At 32.1% G+C, this 19719-nt stretch overlaps 1 protein-coding gene across 1 annotated transcript in view; it reads left to right on the forward strand.

The window, feature by feature from the left end:
* The window catches only part of LOC143253902 (neurofibromin-like), a 90800-nt gene that overhangs the window by 19328 nt on the left and 51753 nt on the right, over window positions 1-19719 (forward strand). Inside the window, 12 exon segments of the mRNA XM_076508457.1 lie at window positions 566-759; window positions 1712-1895; window positions 2791-2977; window positions 3607-3680; window positions 8900-8927; window positions 8930-9054; window positions 9510-9598; window positions 11767-11874; window positions 14069-14240; window positions 15346-15485; window positions 17939-18271; window positions 19061-19236. Of these exon segments, the coding sequence (XP_076364572.1) occupies window positions 566-759; window positions 1712-1895; window positions 2791-2977; window positions 3607-3680; window positions 8900-8927; window positions 8930-9054; window positions 9510-9598; window positions 11767-11874; window positions 14069-14240; window positions 15346-15485; window positions 17939-18271; window positions 19061-19236 (1810 nt within the window).

Consider the following 19719-nt stretch of genomic DNA (forward strand, 5'->3'; position numbering starts at 1 on the left):
CTTGCTTGATAAATCAAAACAAAATTCAAATTATTTTTATACATACTTTCCACAGATTCTCTTCCACTTTCCTCAGTTAAAGTGTTTTAAAGTGAGTTTCAACAAGAGTTGAAGGTCAAAACTGTGTGTGGGTAGTTTAGTACTGGATGCTATGTAACCTGCCATTTTTTCATCTACTTTTGCTGTGGATTATGCCTTCAAAGCAGAAAGTAGTAACTCGTAATGACGAGAAACTCACTTCAAATAAAAATATGTCTCAAGGGAGCTGGTATGGGTATTAAAACATATTACAATAAACTGGAGAACAGCATTTCGATCGTCATAGGTCATCTTCAGGTTTACAAAGCCATCTTGAGATACATAAAGTAATAACATGTTTTTGTATATTTGTATAGGTTAATTTGTTTCTTTTGAATTCAGGGAATTTAAAAATACATAGTTTAGGTTTGGTCAATATTCAGTAATTTATTTCTAAGAAATAAAAGTGAATTTTGTTGTAATGTTACTTATTTATAACATAAATATAAGAAGTAATGAAAATTGTACTGTTTTGCTTACTTATCAGAACCAAGGGAAAACAAGACACGAGATACAAAGCGGCACACAAGAACTTATCAATGGTCTTGTTGCACTCGTCCATCAGACGTCTATGCCTGATGTGTCTCAGGAAGCCATGGAAGCTCTGTTAGTTCTTCATCAGCCAGATAACATTGAAATGTGGAACCCCGAAGCTCCCATTAATACATTTTGGGATGTAAGGTATAACTAATGATAAGTTGATATTTTGTCTGTTGTGGGATTTGAAGTGAATTTTTCTAAACTTTATAGAACTTTTGAACTACATTTGAAGGTTTTGATTTTTTGTTTTACTATGTACATGTGTATGTGTGTATCTAAAAAAAAAGGAAAAGTAATAACCTGATGTAAATTTTATCGCTAATAGTGAATGTGATAAAACATTGTCTTAAATATATGTGTGGGCTTAATGAAAAAGAAACTGTATTTTGTGAACTTAGAGAAAGAAATATTTTACACACATATATACACATACTGTGTGTGTGTTTACATTTTTACCATAAATAACAAATGTATTAACTAGATATAACTTTTATTGATAATAATGGATGTGATAAAACACAACCTAAATGGACATGTAGGAATGATGGGAAAACTGTTTTCTCAAAAGAAATAAAAAAATAAAATGAATAAATAAATAAATATAGGTGGCTAATTTTGATAACACTGTTTTTTTTTCTTTAATAAATACTTTTCAGTTTGCAGCTCATAAAAGATAATATAACATAAAAGTTGGCAAAATATGCTAACAAACAGAGTTATAGTTCACTTTGTATTCATTCAATGGTAAAATGTTTAGATGTATCAGTGTTTAATTTCTCTTCCTGTTGGATATCCTTCTTCTTATAAGGAGTTTTTTTTTATTAACTGTTAAATTTATAGTTGTGAAGGGTAGGTAGCCATAACAGTTCAGGTGGATACATTATTATTAGTACATAGTGATCAATCACTAATATTTTAAAGTTTAAAACTACTTGGTTTATGTCATAGGAACTTAAAACATAAACTAAAATAATAAGAAGTTTAATGTCATGACATAAGTTTTGAATATCTGAAGAATTTTTATCTAGAATTTTATCAGATCTTGCCAAATGAAATTGTTTTATTAACAAAGTTTTATGTACTTTATCTCCAGCTCCCAAGTCCTGTTTTCCATATCCCAGAAACTTATCCAACATCAAATAGTTAATTACTGCGAGTTGCTCAAGTGGTTACGGGAAATTCTCAAGTGTCGGAACGCATTTCTGTTAAGGAATAAAGATTATGCCAACTTGGGTAGTAATGTGGCAGTCTGTAGACAGGCACATATCAAACAAGAAGTAAGTTCCAGGCTTATATTAAACTACGAGTAAGTTTCAAATATATTAGACTAGAAGTAAGTTCCAGGCTGATATCAAACTAGAAATAAGTTTCAAACATATCAAACTAGAAGCTAGTTCTAGGCTGATATCAAACTAGAAGTAAGTTTTAAACATATCAAACCAGAATTAAGTTTCAAGCATATCAAACCAGAAGTTAGTTCCAGGCTTATCTCAGACTAGAAGAAAGTTTGTTGATTTTTAGTTTTTGAGATTGTATAGTTGATGAATTTTACTTTAAAAAAAAATTGAGGGTGAAATAAAGTAGTTCCAGCTGTATCTGTTGAAATAGATTCTGGTGTTGCTTCAGAGATTGTATGCAACTTTTGTTGAATACTTTTTCAAGTGTTTTTGAATGTTTATTCTGTAATCAAACATGTAAATGGAAAAAGAAAGAAAAGAAAAAACAAACAAGTATGAAATATTATGGTCAAAATTCTATCAAAATTTCGTTTTTGATAAGTTCTTTTTAAATTATCATTTAAAGGCACTTGAAAAGGAGAAAGAAGTATTAGTATCACATTGATAACCAATGTCGTATAGTGTCTTTATTAAGATAGAGATTTAAAACAACCTTATAAAAAATACATATAAGTATTTATAGAAAAAAAATGTTACCCAAACCTTTGATTTTAAAGTCTAATTTTGCTTTGGGTCTATAAAAATCAGCTTCTATAAAGTTGAATTGCTTGTCTTAATGGTAAAAGCAAGAAATTATCTAGTATTAATACTGAGGTATTCATATTGTATACTTTTTTTTAGTTCCACTTTAAACCATACTTTAAATTGGTTTCATTTTTTTTTGCATGATGTATTATATTCTTTCTTAGAGTTGTCTTTATATTTTTGTTTGCAGGTGGTGTTTTTCATGTATCTGTGGAGCATTGAGATTGATGCTGTTCTTGTTACAATGTCCTGCTTTGTACTCTTGTGTGAGGAAACTGACATCCGTAGAGGTCAAGATGACTTATCTGTTACTTACCTGTTACCAAACTACTCTGTTTATCAAGAACTAGCTGCTGCTAGCACTATTCTGACAACGGGTAAGTCAGCAACATGTATCACAGATATCTTATTGACCAATAAATAGAGTTATAATTTTTCTCAGTTATATACATTTCCTGTTTATGAGCTACTGTGTTTGGACATCTAATGTATTAAACTCTTTCACATAATAATATTGTAATCTGATATTGTAAACAACCTGAACTCAAACAAACCATTTAGTCATAAAATGAACGGAGGAATGTTTTTAGTGTTTTAGACAATATCAAGTGATGTTATGGATTATTTAACACTTCATTCTTAGAGTAATCACTGTATTAAATAGTCTTAGTTTAATCACTGTATTAAATAGTCTTAGTTTAATCACTATATTAAATAGTCTTAGTTTATTCACTGTATTAAATAGTTCTTAGTTAAATCACTGTATTTGAACTTTTGTAACCCAAAATACTTTTGTTTATGAGATTCTAAGGTTGTCAGTCAATGAATCTTGGAAACAAGTTGAAGTTTTATTGTTGGTGTTGTGGTTGACTTTTCTGTCAAAAAACAGATAAATATATATATTTGATAATATTGTCTTCAGGTGTTAGATTTCTAATAGAGTTTTTATTGGTTTTACAGAATCTAATAAACTTGTGAATTTTTCTTCCTTTTTCAATTTTCTCAGGACGGGCAGCTTTACAGAAACGGATCATGGCATTGCTTAGAAAAATCGAACATTGCACTCAAGGGTGTTCTCAGGTATGCTTGGCAAGAAGCAATTGATTTTGGGTAAAATAATGAAGAGAACACATTTTTCTTAACTTTAATTCTGGGTTTGATGGCCAAAAACACTGTTAATATTATGGTGACTAATTTATGAAAAACCACAATTTGTGCCTCGGTTTATGGTGGAAGTTATTTTATGACCATAAACCATCTTAATTTTGACTCTACTGACAAGTCTTTTAAGCTTTTTCAGATCTGTTTTTTCATGTTTATTTTTACTGACAAGTTTGTACCTTAGCATTTAATTCTACATTTAGTTTTACATAACAGAGCTGTTTATAACCTAAGAGGAAAATTTGGTGCAAGCCATTTAAACAAGTGTTTTGTTTTAATATATATATATAACAGTTTCATAATTTAGTTTTGGTCTTTTTACAGACTTTGATTACAACAGAATTATAATAAGCTGTTTTCCTGAACAGATTTTGTCAGTTTGTTGAAATTTAAAATCACCCTGTGGGACAGTTGAAAGTCTAGAGACTTACAGTGCTAAAATCCTGGGTTTGATATCCCATGGTAGACACAGCATATAGCCCAGTGTGGCTTTGCTGTAAAACAAACAAACAGATCTTAATTCATGATAACAATAAACCAGTGGTTCTTAACCTGGGTTCAATCAAACCCCAGGGGTTCGGTGAGTCAGTCTCAGGGGTTCGGCAGAAGGCAAGACACACACACTGTGTGTATGTCCATTCCGTTCACCCCACTCGTATGATTTGTGACATCATGCTCCACTTGGCCATCATTTGCTGCGGCTGATTACGTCACATCACTTGGCCTTAATATCTGTGCTGTAGGGAACTACGTGCGCTTAGCAGTCGACTTGTGACTGTAGTAATCGTGCGTCATTTGTGATTTTTTTCCAAATCTTTCTATCCCTTCATTCTAACTATGTCGAGGAAAAACAGAAACTGGTCGGACGAATACATACAATATGGATTCACGTGTATAACGAAACATGATGGGAGTCAGCATCCTCAATGCATAATTTGCAATGCTAAGTTGAGCAATTTTAGTCTAGCACTGGCAAAACTGAGAGGACACTCCCTAAAGCTGCATGGAGATGGGAAATACAAGAACACAATGCTTGCTGAATTCAATGTAAAGAGAGCCAGGTTCGATGAAAAGGTTACTATGCTTGTTCTAGGCTTTGTACCCATCAACAAACCGATCCTCACAGCATCGTACGAAGTTGTGTACTTGATCGCAAAGCAGGACAAACCACACACCATTGGTGAAGCACTCGTAAAACCAGCTGCAGTGAAGATGGTGAATATCATGCTGGGAAAAGCTGCTGAAAATAAGTTATCCCAGATTCCTCTTTCAAATGACACCATTAGCAGCAGAATAGATGACATGAGCAATGACATCTTGGCTTAAGTAGTTGCATATCTGATTTCAAGCCAAGCAAAATTCAGCCTTCAATTCGACGAGACCACCGACGTTTCCAGTCTAATCCAGCTTGTTGTGTTCGTGCTCTATGTGAAGAACGACAAGATGAAAGATTTTTTATTTTGTGTGTGTGTTTTCTTACTGCAAAGCTACATCGGGCTATCTGCTGAGCCCATTGAGGGGAAGTGAACCCCTGATTTTAGCGTTGTAAATCCGTAGACATACCGCTTCACTAGTGGTGGGCTTTTTATTTTGTAAGCCTCTTACAACAACAACTAAGGCAGCCATCATGAAGAAACTTGTGGATGACTTCTTCAGAGACAACGATCTTTCATGGGATATGGTTTCTGCAGTTTGCTCGGACGGAGTTCCAGTCATGCTGGGACAAAACTCTGGTTTTGGTGCGTTGGTGAAAGTCGATGCACCACACATCATTGTAACGCACTGTGTTCTTCACAGGCATGCATTGGCAACAAAAACCTTGCCTTCAAAACTGGCAGTAGTATTAAGAATTGTAGTGGAATGTGTGAACTTTTTTCGAAATAGTGTCCTGAAGCACCATATTTTCAGAGAGCTGTGTAATGAAATGGGCTCTGAATTCGAGGTACTTCTGTACCATTCTAACGTTTGGTGGTTATCCCAGGGAAAGATACTGAATCGTGTTTTTGCCATGCATATGGAATTAGCCCTGTTTTTGCAAGAGCACCAACATTGTCATGCAGATTGCTTCAAAAAAAGTTTATTCTCATTTTGGCGTACATGACCGATATCTTCAATGCTCTCAATCATCTCAATCAACAGATGCAGGGCAGTGGAGTCAGCATCATCGAAGCGGTAGAAAACCTGAAGGCTTTTTAAAAAAAGCTACCATTATGGACACAATGAACAGAGAATGATAACTTTTCAAACTTTCTCCTGCTGGACGACTGTGTGAGTAAGATCAAAGATGTGTCTGAAATCGGAGACATTTCTGTACCCGGGGAACTGAAGCAAGCAATTGCAGTGCACTTAGATGAGCTCCCAAAGTCTCTCGATGAATACTTCCCCACCAGAGAGTCATATCCAGTATGGGTGAGACAGCCGTTCACGTTTATTGTTGCGACAGCAGATGTCAATGATGAATACCTCGACGAAGCCATTGAACTTCAGCAGAGCCAGGTTCAACAGCAATTTTTCAGAACAATAATTCTCTGTCACCAAATCAAAGTGTACCCTCTTATTGCTAAGAAAACCCTTGAAATAATCATACTGTTTGTTACAACATATCTTTGCAAGCAATCCCTTTCAAGGATGGTAGACATGAAAACGAAGAAAAGGAACAGACTTTGTTGCAAAAATAATATGAGAGTGGCACTTGCCAAGGTGAAGCCGCGCATTTCTGAACTTGTCTCTGAAAGGCAACACCAAAAGTCACATTGATTTGCAGTAAATATTCATTGAGTTATGTTTTTGTTTTTATGTGAAATTCACGTTTTGTTGGTTTTGTTCTTTGAACATAGTGATATTGTGTGCAACTGATGCATGATTCATTTTGTGCACTAATAAAATATCTACTTATGTTTTGAATTTTAAAAAATCATATTTTATTTTTCCAATTATGAAGGGTTCAGTGAATGCAAGTATGAAACTCTGGGGTTCAGTACTTCCAACAAGGTTGAGAACCACTGCAATAAACCCACTTGAAGTAAAAAACATATTCTGAAGGTGGTTCGTATGGGTATTAAAACTTTAATTAAAATAAAGTACAGAATTATCTGTTAACCTGAAGATGACCTAAGAAGGTCAAAATATTGTTCTGTTCTTTATTTTAATTAAAGTTTTATTACCCACACCAGCGGTCTTTAGAAACAGATCTTAACATCTAAGATGAATTGTCATCTTCACATCAAAATTTGTTAATAAAACTTCCACAAGAGTGATTTTTTTCACTACATCCATAGTACCATAAAGGTAAAATTGGCAACCATGGCACACAGTGTAATTTATAAGATAAATTTAGGCTTGAAAACATTTGTTGGTTATTTTCAGCTTTTATCCTTTTAAATCCACAATTTTTTGGATGTACTGCTGGAATTATTTTCATGATTCCCTAATAATTATCATGAAAACCTTATATCAATTTTCTTAATTTTGTAGATAATAATGTGATTTTGATTAGTTTTTGAGTCAAAGAGGCACAGTGGAACCCCTCTAAGCGGCCACCCCTCAGATTCGGTCACCCCTTGAAAGTGGTCATTCAATCACAGTCCCTTTTTTGTGTATATAATCCCTAATTATGTACAGTGGAACTCCTCCAATCAGGCCAGTTTGTCTCAATCCCAAAGGTGGCTGCTTTGGAGGGATTCCACTGTAAATGTTATTGCATGATGTTACAGTCTAGTAGATAAATCGAGATTTTCTGTTGGATGCTGAATGTGTGTCCTTGGGTTTAAAGAGTTAATGAAAATGTGCAATTATCATGCAAGAACTTGACACTTTTGTTTATGTGTTCATTTAAATATGAGGGTGGATTTATTTCATATATACATAAATAATGTTTTCACATTTTGTAATAATACTAACTCAGTCAGGTGTCAGTTGTTTATCAAAATCCAAAAATATAAGTAAAAATTGATCATTCTATCTCTTGTTTCACAATTATTAGCTGATAAATATTTTTAAAAAAATTTAAGTTATTTAGTGTTATTTGTAAAAAAAAAAAAAAAAAAGGTTATATTTGCTAATAAAATATTTTTTGGTAATTTAATTATCCTTGTCTTGGTTTTTCATTGATAGTCCTCCTTTGTTAGTGGTTTTATTACTACTGCCTCTTCTTTTCTGCCCTTTTTGTCACAGTATATGGTCTGAACATTTACTAATGGGGCTTAGGTAATGTTTAAATACACGTGGATAGAACGTTTATGTCAATTTGAACAGTATTTCATGGTTTCTTGACAAAATTACTATTGGAAGCTCATGTAAGGATGAACAAAGAACTGATTAGGAAACTTAGAAGGCTTGAAAATAAACCAAATATCTGGGAATAATTTTTGTAGGTCCTTTAGAATTTGTTTTTCAATTTCTGAAAATATACTGCATTAAATTTTATGTTTGAATGTTAGAGAAATTTTCTTCTTTTACAATGCTTTAGGAATTAAGAAAAGGCTTAGTGAGGTTTAGCAAATACAGTAGAAAATGGCACAATATTTAATAACTTCTGTTAAGTTTAACATATTCAAACAAATAAAATAACTTATTTTTTGTTAAAAAGAAACCATACTTATTAAATGTAAATCAGTCTCAAAAAATATACTGTCAGTGAAAATAATAACATGTAACCTGACCAAGGTAACAGTTATACCATTCTTTAGGTGAGGTCCTTGAACACAAATAAATATTTGTCAGGTTTTATATATTTATATAGTTGGAAGCAGTAATTACTTCAATTGAGAAAATAAAGAATCCAAAAATTATGTTAATGAGCATTTATCAAGTTAACATTCTAAGCAACAACAAAATTTAAATTGTAAGTAGAAAGGAAGTATTTTTAACACCTTTTTAAAAATAATAGAAAAAATCAATTTAAATCAAAATAAAAGATATATACTAATTTGTATATAATGTTTTGTGTAAGTAAGTTATTTTATTGTGAGAAGGAAAAATACAAGGAATTATTTTGACAACTCTCATGTGTGGAAAGGGTTAAGAATTTGTGTGTGTGGTGAAACATATTTTTTTCTTAAGCAGAAAACATTAGAATCTGTGTGACCACATGAAACTAATCCAGCAGATGGAGTGTTTAAGTTCATTGTTTCTTTCAGGCCTGGGAAGATACGTTTCTCAACTGGGAAGTGGTCACAAGCTGCTTATTAGTTATCCAAAGACAAAATTAGAGGAGGGTCAGATATGTGAAGGATTTCACCGTACTATTGGCAAGAGGAGAGCTTCCCATCAAAGCACAGAACATGATCTAGAGGTGAGTTCTTGATGATAGTTCATAGTTAAACTGCAGTGCAAGAAGTAGCTGCCATAAAAGGGAGACAGAGGAACACTCTGACAGACACCAAAGTTCACAGTATATGGAAGATAGCTGTTACCAGCCTAATTTTATAAGCAACAGGTGATATTTATGCAAGATTATTTGAAATCAGTAGCTGAAATATACATAATTTAAGTGCAAACCCTCACAAAAGGCTACATGTTTTGTGCTCACTACAAGTAGTGAGGCCTGAATTTTGACTCCCAAACATACTTCTAAACCAACAAGAGCCATATTCTTTGTACTAAGTTTTATGTAGACTAGGTAATATTTTAAATTGGTTTATAATAAACAACCACTTTGGGTTAACTAGGTGAGAATTAAAAAGATGATGTATCCATGTCACACAACACATGTTTAGTAGCTTAGCAGATATTATTTTTGTATGTTAGGACCAGTTGAATGAATGGGCAAATATGACTGGCTTTTTATGTGCTTTGGGAGGAGTCTGCTTACAAAGGAAGCCATTGCCAAGACCTAGGTGAGTCAAGTATTACAATTGAATTTATGTACACTAAATTATTTTTAATACTTTTGTCATATACAGAGAGTTAAGAATGTTATATTAAAATTAATTTAAATATGAATATTACAAGCAATTTGACAACCACAATTGATATAAAGTCATGATGAAACAACAAATCATATATCAGAACTACATTTTGAACATTGTTTGATGTTTTGTTGGTACTTGTTGCTTTAGGGAAGGGTTTGTAACAGCTCTTTCTACCATAAATATTCATACATTAAGTTTATAAAGATGGATTCAGATTGCGAATTTCTAAGACTGTGATATCCTTTGTATCTCAAGACACCTGGTATGGGTGTCAAATCTTTTATTAAAATAAAGTAGAGAACAATGTTTTGACCTTTTTAGGTCATATTCAGGTTAACAAAGAGAATTTACAACTGGGATATCCTTTGTTCTGATTTGTAAAAATAATACAATGTGGGGAAATTAGAAACATCCAAAATGAGACCTGCAACAAGTTGTATCTAACTGTGGTTAGCAAAGTGTCTTGTAACAGATGAAAATCCAGTCTAACCAGTGATGGCATATTGAGAGATACCTCGCTTTTGCAGCTTGACAATTCTGCCACGTTCAAACTCTGTCAGCTTTTTAGCCTTTGTCATGTTTTTACCCAGTGTAACACACAAGATGTCAGTGGGAGATGTTGACAACACTAATGCTTGAACACAAATGACTAAATTTTGTTACGTGTTTACCGATTAACGCTTCGTTTTAGTATGGTCTTAAACTTTTGACCAGCTAGTTTTTATCCTAGTTTTATAGTGTTCACATTTTCCCTATTAAATGCTAAAAAAGTTTTTTATTTTTATTTTCCCTTTTCTTATTTTCATCTTTCAAAGCTTTACTCAAATAAGTGGTTGAGTCTAACAATGCAAAATGCATATTTTTACTTTATGTTCCTTGGCCTTAAGATTTTGGCCAGCAGTGTACCAGTTGCTTCCATGACATATCCTGAAAGAGAAGACCAATCATAGAAAAATATAAAAATGGTATGTAGGTAGGAAAAATGGCAGAACATTCTAATACCTAATGAAACAGGTGTACTTTGATAACTGTGACAACTCTCATGCTCTTTTCTGCTGGTAAGTTGGTGTAAGAAACATATTTTCAAGTGTGATACACATTGTGTTGCAAACATTTTTGAAGTGATTCATGATCACTGCTAGATGTTGTAGTAGGGTTAAGGATCAAGTGAGTGATTACAAGGGTTAAGTCTTAACTACTAGACCAGTGGCTTCCAGCTGTACCTCCTATTCAACTGTCATGCACCTCAAACAGTTGGAGACTGATACGGGTATTTATGTTGTTCAGTATGAAGATATACTTGTCAAATAACCTGACACAGCACCTGTGGACTTCAGTGTGATTGGATTGTTAAAATAGGTGATGTGAAAATGTCTTCTTGATAAACTAGATGGATTATGGAAAGCCAGCAAGCAGGAGTGGAATAACGTGTTATGGACATGATAGCCTCTTAAGGAAAAACAACAAAACTGAGCTACAGGTATATTTTTAAGGTACACTGTTTTCAGATAAAGTAGGAACAGGCACGACAACATCGAACAAGGTGGTGGGGTTCCAGAATATTTTGATATAACAATTTCAATACTCTTCATAAAGTTTCATAAAATAAACTTTTTTTAGGCTTTTAATGTTTTTAATTTTTAAATTTAGTACTATTATGAAGAAAGGGTTTTGGTTTCTAAAATGGTGCATAGTAGTGCTTTTGTGGGTAAATGATTCACAGGGTTATTTTTGTTTTGTTTGTCTTTGTATTATATATACATTTTAACATGATAGTGATGAGTGTTATTTTGTTTTTAATATTTCAGTGTATGGTTTGTTAAAAATATTTTTTTGATGTTGGTCTTTATGGCTTAGTACGTCATTTTAATATATGCTTAACATTTAATATATTATTTTTATGTTTTAATTTATGGCTTATTGTATTATTCTATTATGGTGTTCTAATTAGTGATTTCTTATGTTATTTTGCTTTCCTTACAGTATTTAATATGCTGTTATACTAAGTTATGATTTAATATGCTATTTTACTCAATCGTACAAATGGATTAAGAGTCAGAATGATTTTTTTTTTTTTCCTTTTGGGTGAGCAGGACTTCCCCTTACTTTTACAGTACGCCACACTCATCACTATCACTGGACTCTCGAAAGAGCAACATGTTGACTTCTGGTCAAGATACTCAGTATTGTCCAGTCACACAGTAAGTTCATCAACATGGTTGGATTTGAAATATTACTTTTAATGTTTATCAATTTGTGTAATTGCTGACTTGTTAATGTTCTTATTTAACCCTAACAAGACTGAAAAGTATTGTTTTTAGGATATCAGATTTCAAAATGCAAGTAAAAATAAAAATTCAAACTCAATTCCACAATTCTTAACTTAAAAATGTTCTGGTTTTGATAGTTTGTCATTTTGTAACACTTATTTAGTGTAATTTACAAAAAAAAAAAAAAATTAAGATTTTGTACAGCTATGAGGAGTTTGTTTGATGTAAACAACATAATTATTGATTTTTAAGAATCTTTCTACTCATCCCAGGCATAGGTTTATATTTGCTTAAAAGCCATTGTTCATTGACTATATAATTTTCCCTCTATTTCATTGTCTTTTGTTATTACCGTCCTTCACTTTTGCCCTTTATAGTATTACATAATGTGATCTGAACAACTACTTACAAAGCTGAGTTTTGGCAGTAGATGTAAGCACAGTTTGAATACCATTAGATATAGTACATCATAGACTACTTACAACTATAAATATAAGCACACTTTGAATACCATTAGACTACTTATGACAATAGATATAAACATGGTTTGAATACCATTAGATATAGCACATAATAGACTACTTACAACTATAAATATAAGCACACTTTGAATACCATTAGACTACTTATGACAATAGATATAAGCACGGTTTGAATACCATTAGATAGAGCACATTATGGACTACTTATGACAATAGATATAAGCACACTTTGAATACCATTAGATAGAGCACATTATAGACTACTTATGACAACAGATATAAGCACACTTTGAATACCATTAGGTATAGCACATTATAGACTACTTATGGTTATGTAGAATGAATACAGTGATTTGAACAGTAACTTGTGGTTTCATGGGAAGTTTAGAAGACTTAGGAACAAGCCATAAACTTGGAATTTTGTTTAGCTCTCTAAACATTCTTCTAATTCTGAAAAATAATTTCTTAAAAAGCTACAGAAATCTTCTCATATGAGGTAACATGTGAGCTGTGTTATGTTTAGAGGGAATAGTAGGTGAGGATAAAATATTACAATGATTCAAATCAATGTTTGTTGAATATTATTATGTTTTCTTCTCCAAACAATGCACATATATGAAATAATTTATTTTAATGAACTCAAATTATATTTATGAGATGAAAATTGATCTCCTCCAAGAATGCTGTTAACAACTATCTTGTTATCTAACTTGACAAACGTAATGATGGTACCATTTTGTAAGGTCAGGTCACAGGTCATTGGTGAGCTGTTTTTTTCAGTTTGTTTCGTGTTATTTTATTATTTGTAACCGGTAGTGCTGACTGGTGCTGTCAACAAAATAAAAGTGTCAAAAGAAATAAATCAACAAATGTTAATCATGTTAGAATTTCATTTTATTATCAACTGTTAAAAAAAATGTTCTTGTGTTAAAGGAGATATTTTTTAATATTTTCTCAAAGCAGTGTCTTGCAACAAAATTATGGAAATTTCAAAACATAAATAAAAAGTAACATTTTTTACAAGAAAAGTATATCTAATCAGTCAGGGAAAATGTTAAACTAGGTTAAGGTAGAAAAGTATTGGACTGAATCGCACTTTTGACAATTGTTTTTAGTACTGATTTTGTAAATGTTAAAATAGAAAGGTTCAAATTCAGAAATAAGTTTATGACTATTAAACTAGATTTAAAAAAGTTATACTTTATTTAACTCATGATGATAGTTTTAAAAAGATTTTAAGAATCACCATTAAAAAAAACATCATGGAATGTATTTCATATTGCACAGTTTTATCTTATGACAGCAGTTTCAACTAATTTTATCTCATATTAGGAACGTTAAGTCATGATTTTAGGAAAACACAAAAGTTCAAACAAAAGTGTAAAATCACATAACCAAGGTTCATCTTTTAAAAACACTGGTTATTGAATTACCTGTTGTTCTTTTTTATCTTTAATCAATAATACAATATTAATTTTCGTTTTCTTTGTATAGCCACATCTTACACATTTATTTTCAAAAGAATCTATATTGTTCAAATTCATTAATGGCATATTTATAATCTTGTCATCCAACCTCACTTTAACAGTCAATATATTTACAATATATGAATCTAATGTTGTTGTTTTTCTGGTTGCTTGTAGGTTTGTTGGGCAGTTGTTAAGGTTATTGGTCTGCCAGAATGAGAGGTTTGGGACACATATTCAGAAACATGTAAAGGAGTTGGTGGCTCACGAGATAAGTCCGACCCTGTACCCAATTCTGTTTGATCAAATAAAGATCATAGTAGAGAAATTCTTTGACCCTCAAGGCCAGGTTTGTTTATCATTCTTGTTAAAGTATGTAGATGATAGCTCTTTAGGTTAGGACACCCGACTCGTGAGTTGCAGGTTCAAATCCCCATCACACCAAATGTGCTTGCCCTTTCGGTCGTGTGTATGTTGTAATGTAAAGGCCAATCCCACTGTTTGCTAGTAAAAGAGTAGCCCAAGAGTTGATTGTGGATGGTGATAAGTAGTTGCCTTACCTTTAGTCTTTCACTGCTAAATTAGGAGTGTAGCTTTGTGTGAAATTCAAAAAAACAAACAAGTGCTCTTAAGGTTTGTCTGCCTTCCTTGACAGGTGTCTAATTTAATAGTTGGGTTTAAAAACATCTAAAATAGGTTCTCTTATGATTACATGTAGCTGAAATTCTATTAGAGAAAAATTTTCCTCTCAGCTAAAGCTATGTGCTGGAAGGAAAAAAAAAAAAGATTTTAAAAATATCTTCTTTCACACCTGATTTAGAGCTGCTAAATACTGTTGTCTTTTGATAGTCGAGTTTCTGGAAGTTTAAAACTACCTCATAAGAAAAAGGAGATTTCCATACTTATTCTAAAAAGCTTGGTTTTTCTGTCCTAATGGCTTTCTATAATTGATTGGGTTTCCAAAGAGGTAAATGAAACACATAAAAGTACTTTCAGTTTTAATTGGAATAGTTTTGCAATGTTATTTGGACACGTATTAGTTTTTCCCATGTCGGTTTATTGTTATCTTCTAGTCAGAGGATGTTTAACAATGTGACAGAAGATCCCTGGGTTATGTTTAGGCAATAAAGTGAGATTAGAAAATCATTTACATTAATAATTGGCTGATTAAGTTTCTAATTATTTTCTGAAAACTAAAGGAAAGTCAAAGGTGAAGAATATTTACTAGGTTTTGTGAATAACACACATTTGTGACCAGGTGTTCAGGGCAAATCAGAGTTAATAGTTTTGGTTTTTCACTTGATTTGATAATAATCTGGTTTTCATTTATTCTCTTTGAATTACCTGTAATTATTGTGTAACATTTTATTTATTTGTTTTTTTAAAAGGCTTTTCAAATCAAAGGGATAATGCAGACCTTACAGTTTTGTTTCAAAAATCTTTTTATCGTATAGGTTGTTCTTCTTGATGCAAACACACAATTTATTGAACACATAATTTTCATCATGAAAAGTGTATTGGAAAACAAGGTGGACCACACTTCTGAACATGTTGGAGATACTAGCATAGAAGGGATGATGTTAGCTATCGTAAGGTTAGTTGATTTTAATTCAAAAATGTGAAAAATACAACTTTGTGCATTCCTTACACTTATAAAATGTGCATTTCATTGTTTTTACTTCCATGAGTGGCAGTATTTTGATGTGGACATCAGTAGTTGCTGATTTAGCTGGATATAAGTTCAGAATATCATTAAAACAAAGAAAAAGAACTTAGTACAATAATTGTATTTTGTTAAATATTTGGTATTTGTACTCTTGTGGTCAGTATTATTGTTAACCCTTTCGTGTCAACAAGGTTGTCAAACTATAAAGCTCACATCTATTTGGATTCATTTTTTTATTTAGCTAAACAGCTGAAAATTTTATTTATGCCTCAGGAAAACTTTCTTTTTTTAAATATACAGAAAAGCATGATGTTTCATGCTTATATTAAGAGATTTATTGTGGTTTTATTAGTTAAAATTGATAATAGACTCTTTGATTTGCTGTACACCATTGTGAATAGCAGTTTTGCTTATTGAAGGTTAATCAGTAAATCTTAGGTCAGCAGATCATAAAATACAGTTGGGCTTAATATAATGGTGATGTGCATATAAAATTTTTAATTCATCGTATGGTAATCTGAGTTAATTTATGTGTATGTGAACAGCATTATGGTTTCACATGCAGATTTTGTTTACAATTTTACCTTTAGTGAAAAGAAATCTGTGATTATATTAAACAGTTGGTCCATTGTATAATATCAAGTAATAAATCTGTCAAAGTCTCATAGTCTTATTGATGCACATAAATTAATTTATGATAAGTTGAAAAGGTCTCAAAACCCACATAAGTATCATACTCTTTTTAGTTTTTTCCTTGCTTTTATATAACAGTTTTAAAAAGAAGTGTAATTAATTATAGTTAACCTTAGATAAGAACAATTTGAACATATTCTATCAAGTATTTTTTTCACTCCTGTCTCAGTGGTAAATCTTTGAACTTATAATGCTAAAAAATCAGGTTTTGATACCCCAACTGGGCACAGTATAAGTACCTTATTTTAAAGCTTTTTGCTTAATAACAACCAAAGTAATGTGCTTTTATGGTTCTTAATTATCAGAACATTAACCTATGATCTTTTATTTTTGTACAACCAAATAAAGTAACTTTATTATGTGGTTCTTAATTATCAGGACATTAATCTGTGATCTTTAATTTTTATACAGGTTTTGATAATATTTCAGAGTAACAAAAAAATAAAAACAAAATTTTATTCATTTCTATCACATATTACATTTATGCTTGAATATCAAGAGCTGTAAGTTTTATTTCACAGTGTCCTTTTAGAAATGAAAACATGAATGATGTATATTTTACCATTGGTTTTTGAGTTGTACGATTGTATGACCAATATTTCTTCTAATGGTACAGAATTAATTTTTTTTCACATGCACTACTATCAAGGCAATGTGTGGACGTGCACTACCAGTTGTTATTTTTATAGGGGGGATAATTTTGGACCATCAACTCTATTAAATAATAGGCTTCTTTGCAACGCTACCCGACTTTTTGTGCTTTAGGTCTACTGATTGCCAGAGTCATTGAGACTTTTATCACTGAGCATGGGTACAATAATGGCATTTAAGTGGTTGTAATTCAGCCATGCAGCGTAGAGAGAGAACACTGTTTACAAAACTAAACACAGAATTTCAGTATTGATTACTCAGCCCTTCGTTCTAAGTTAAAACAAGTTATGTAACTAGAAATCCTTTTATGTGGTTATACCCATAGCAGTTTACCTTCTTCTTGTTTGTTTGTTTTATTTGTTTTGCACAAAACTAAACTAGGGCTTCCTCATTAACAGTGTAGAACTAGAGGGAAGGCAGCTAGTCATCACTTTCCACTGCCAATTCTTTGGCTAATATTTTAACAATGAACAATGGGATTGACACCCTGGCTGAAAGGGTATGCATATTTGATGTGATGGGGATTCAAACCCATGACCCTGAGATTGTGAGTCAAGCACCCTAACTACCTTGTCATGCTGTGCCTACTTCTTCTTGAATGGAAACTTTCAAATCTATAAAATGAAATCTCTGGACGGGAACAAAAATCATGCATACATACTGTTGAGGCACTCCTACATGGCTTTAAGTCATGTAAATGTAATTAATATAAATAAATATAAAGTAATAAAATAAAAACTTGTTGTGCTGAAATATCACACATGGCTTCAGGAGAATTGTTATGTTAATCTTTCTAAACTTTATTTAACAATGAAATCACATTTTGGAATAAGGAAAGAATGTTTCTTTCCATTAAGTCTTTTCTCACACAGTTACCTGTTGGGTATGATATTTAGCCCCAGTTTTTGACAAATCATAAAAGCTGTAAGAATATTTGTGCACTATAGGGATCATTAGGTCACCCAGTTTGGGTTTGTGTAAGCTGCTTGTCAGTATTAAAACCCAAATACCGACTTTTTATGTCTTTTTCAACACAGGTACGTCCGTCACTTAGACACCACAGTTCACGCTATCCACATTAAAACTAAACTTTGCCAGCTAGTTGAAGCTATGATGGCTCGGCGCGATGATCTAGCCTTTCGACAAGAAATGAAGTTTCGAAACAAAATGGTTGAGTACTTGACAGACTGGGTGATGGGTAACAGTCACCAGGTTGCACCACCAGGGTCAGGTGATATAACAGCATTGACCAGGGATCTTGACCAGGCATGTATGCAAGCAGTAGCTGCCTTGTTGAGAGGACTGCCACTACAGCCTGAGGAAATTGATAGAGGAGATCTTATGGATGCTAAGTCACAGTTGTTTCAGAAGTAGGGGAAGTTTCACTAGGGTTTTATAAGTTCACACAACACATTAAGAAGTGTTAATAACTTTCCCAAGAATAGCATTATACAGCTAGATAAGTGTTAGAAATTTTATAAGTTGACACAACACATATGGAAGTGTTAATTTTTCCCAGAGTAGTGTTATACAGCTAGGGAAGTGTTATCAGTTTAAGAAGTTGACACAACATACCTAGAAAAGTTAATAACTGTTTCCATATCAAGTGTTTTCAAATGTGTTAGTAATATCTCTGCCATTATGTAAAGTTTTCCATCTTGGTTTTTTCCGAAGCAAATATAACAGAGAATTTCTTTATTGGTATTGTTGTAAATGACAAATAAAAGTGGAGTTGATTGTTATTTAACAAATTGAAAATTCCGAACAAATTAATTACTTGTAGAATATATGGGAATAAAAACACACTTCAAAAACTGATTAAGATTTTTTTAACAGATTTTTAAATTTTTAAGTTTTTTTAGTTTTCAAAAGTGAAATATCTTATGCTTGTAGTTTTTAGTTTATTCTGACTTAAAACCAAAAAAAGGCTTAGTTTTGCTTTGCAAAATAAACAGGAATGTCAGCCACCTGTTTCTCATATTACATTCTCAGCTTTAAATTTATCTTTCTGTGGTTAAAGTACATTGAAAGCTGTTGATAAAGATTATATATGGCACAAATACCATATGACAAATATGATGTTTGTTAAATTGATTTTCAAACAAACAATTTAAGAATGTTGGTGATTTATCTAATTCCTAATAATTTCTTCTTGTTAGATACTTCTCTCTTTTTATGAACCTGCTGAATGAATGTAGTGAGACTCCTGAAGAAAAAGATGTCAGTTGTCAAAGATTCCAAATGTCCAAGTTAAGTGAGCTCCGAACTTGCACCATTCAAGCTATGTCCAATCTCCTTAGTGCCAACATTGATAGTGGGCTGATGCATTCAATAAGTACGTAAGCTCTAAACCTTTATTTTCTGTGTTTTGTTTCTTACAAAGACGTTCCAAGTTGATGTATTCAATCTTTAATCTGTGTCCATACTTTTAGAAGAGTTTCACTTCCAGGTGTAATTTACTCGTATGCCTCTGTCCTGTTTATTAACAGAAAGATGTTTTTGACCAGTGACAGGTTTTAGCTCAATTAATAGTTTATTACCATCATATTAGTAGCAATATTGAGTTAAAACTACTTGATATTATCCAGATTAGAACTACTGGTAGCAGTCATGAGGACAAAATATGTGTAAGATGTTTCTTTGGAAATAAATTACTAATTGTATAATTGTTTTGTATTCTTTCATTGATAACTCTTACATCCGTAGACATCTTTCTAGCTGATAAATCATTAATTGTATAATATACACTGTCCCTTCACTGGTAATTATTTTATCTGTAGATATCTTTCTAGCTGATAAATCATTAATTATATAGTGT

The sequence above is a fragment of the Tachypleus tridentatus genome, chromosome 6 (assembly GCF_004210375.1).
Source record: "Tachypleus tridentatus isolate NWPU-2018 chromosome 6, ASM421037v1, whole genome shotgun sequence".
Lineage (NCBI taxonomy): Eukaryota > Metazoa > Arthropoda > Merostomata > Xiphosura > Limulidae > Tachypleus > Tachypleus tridentatus.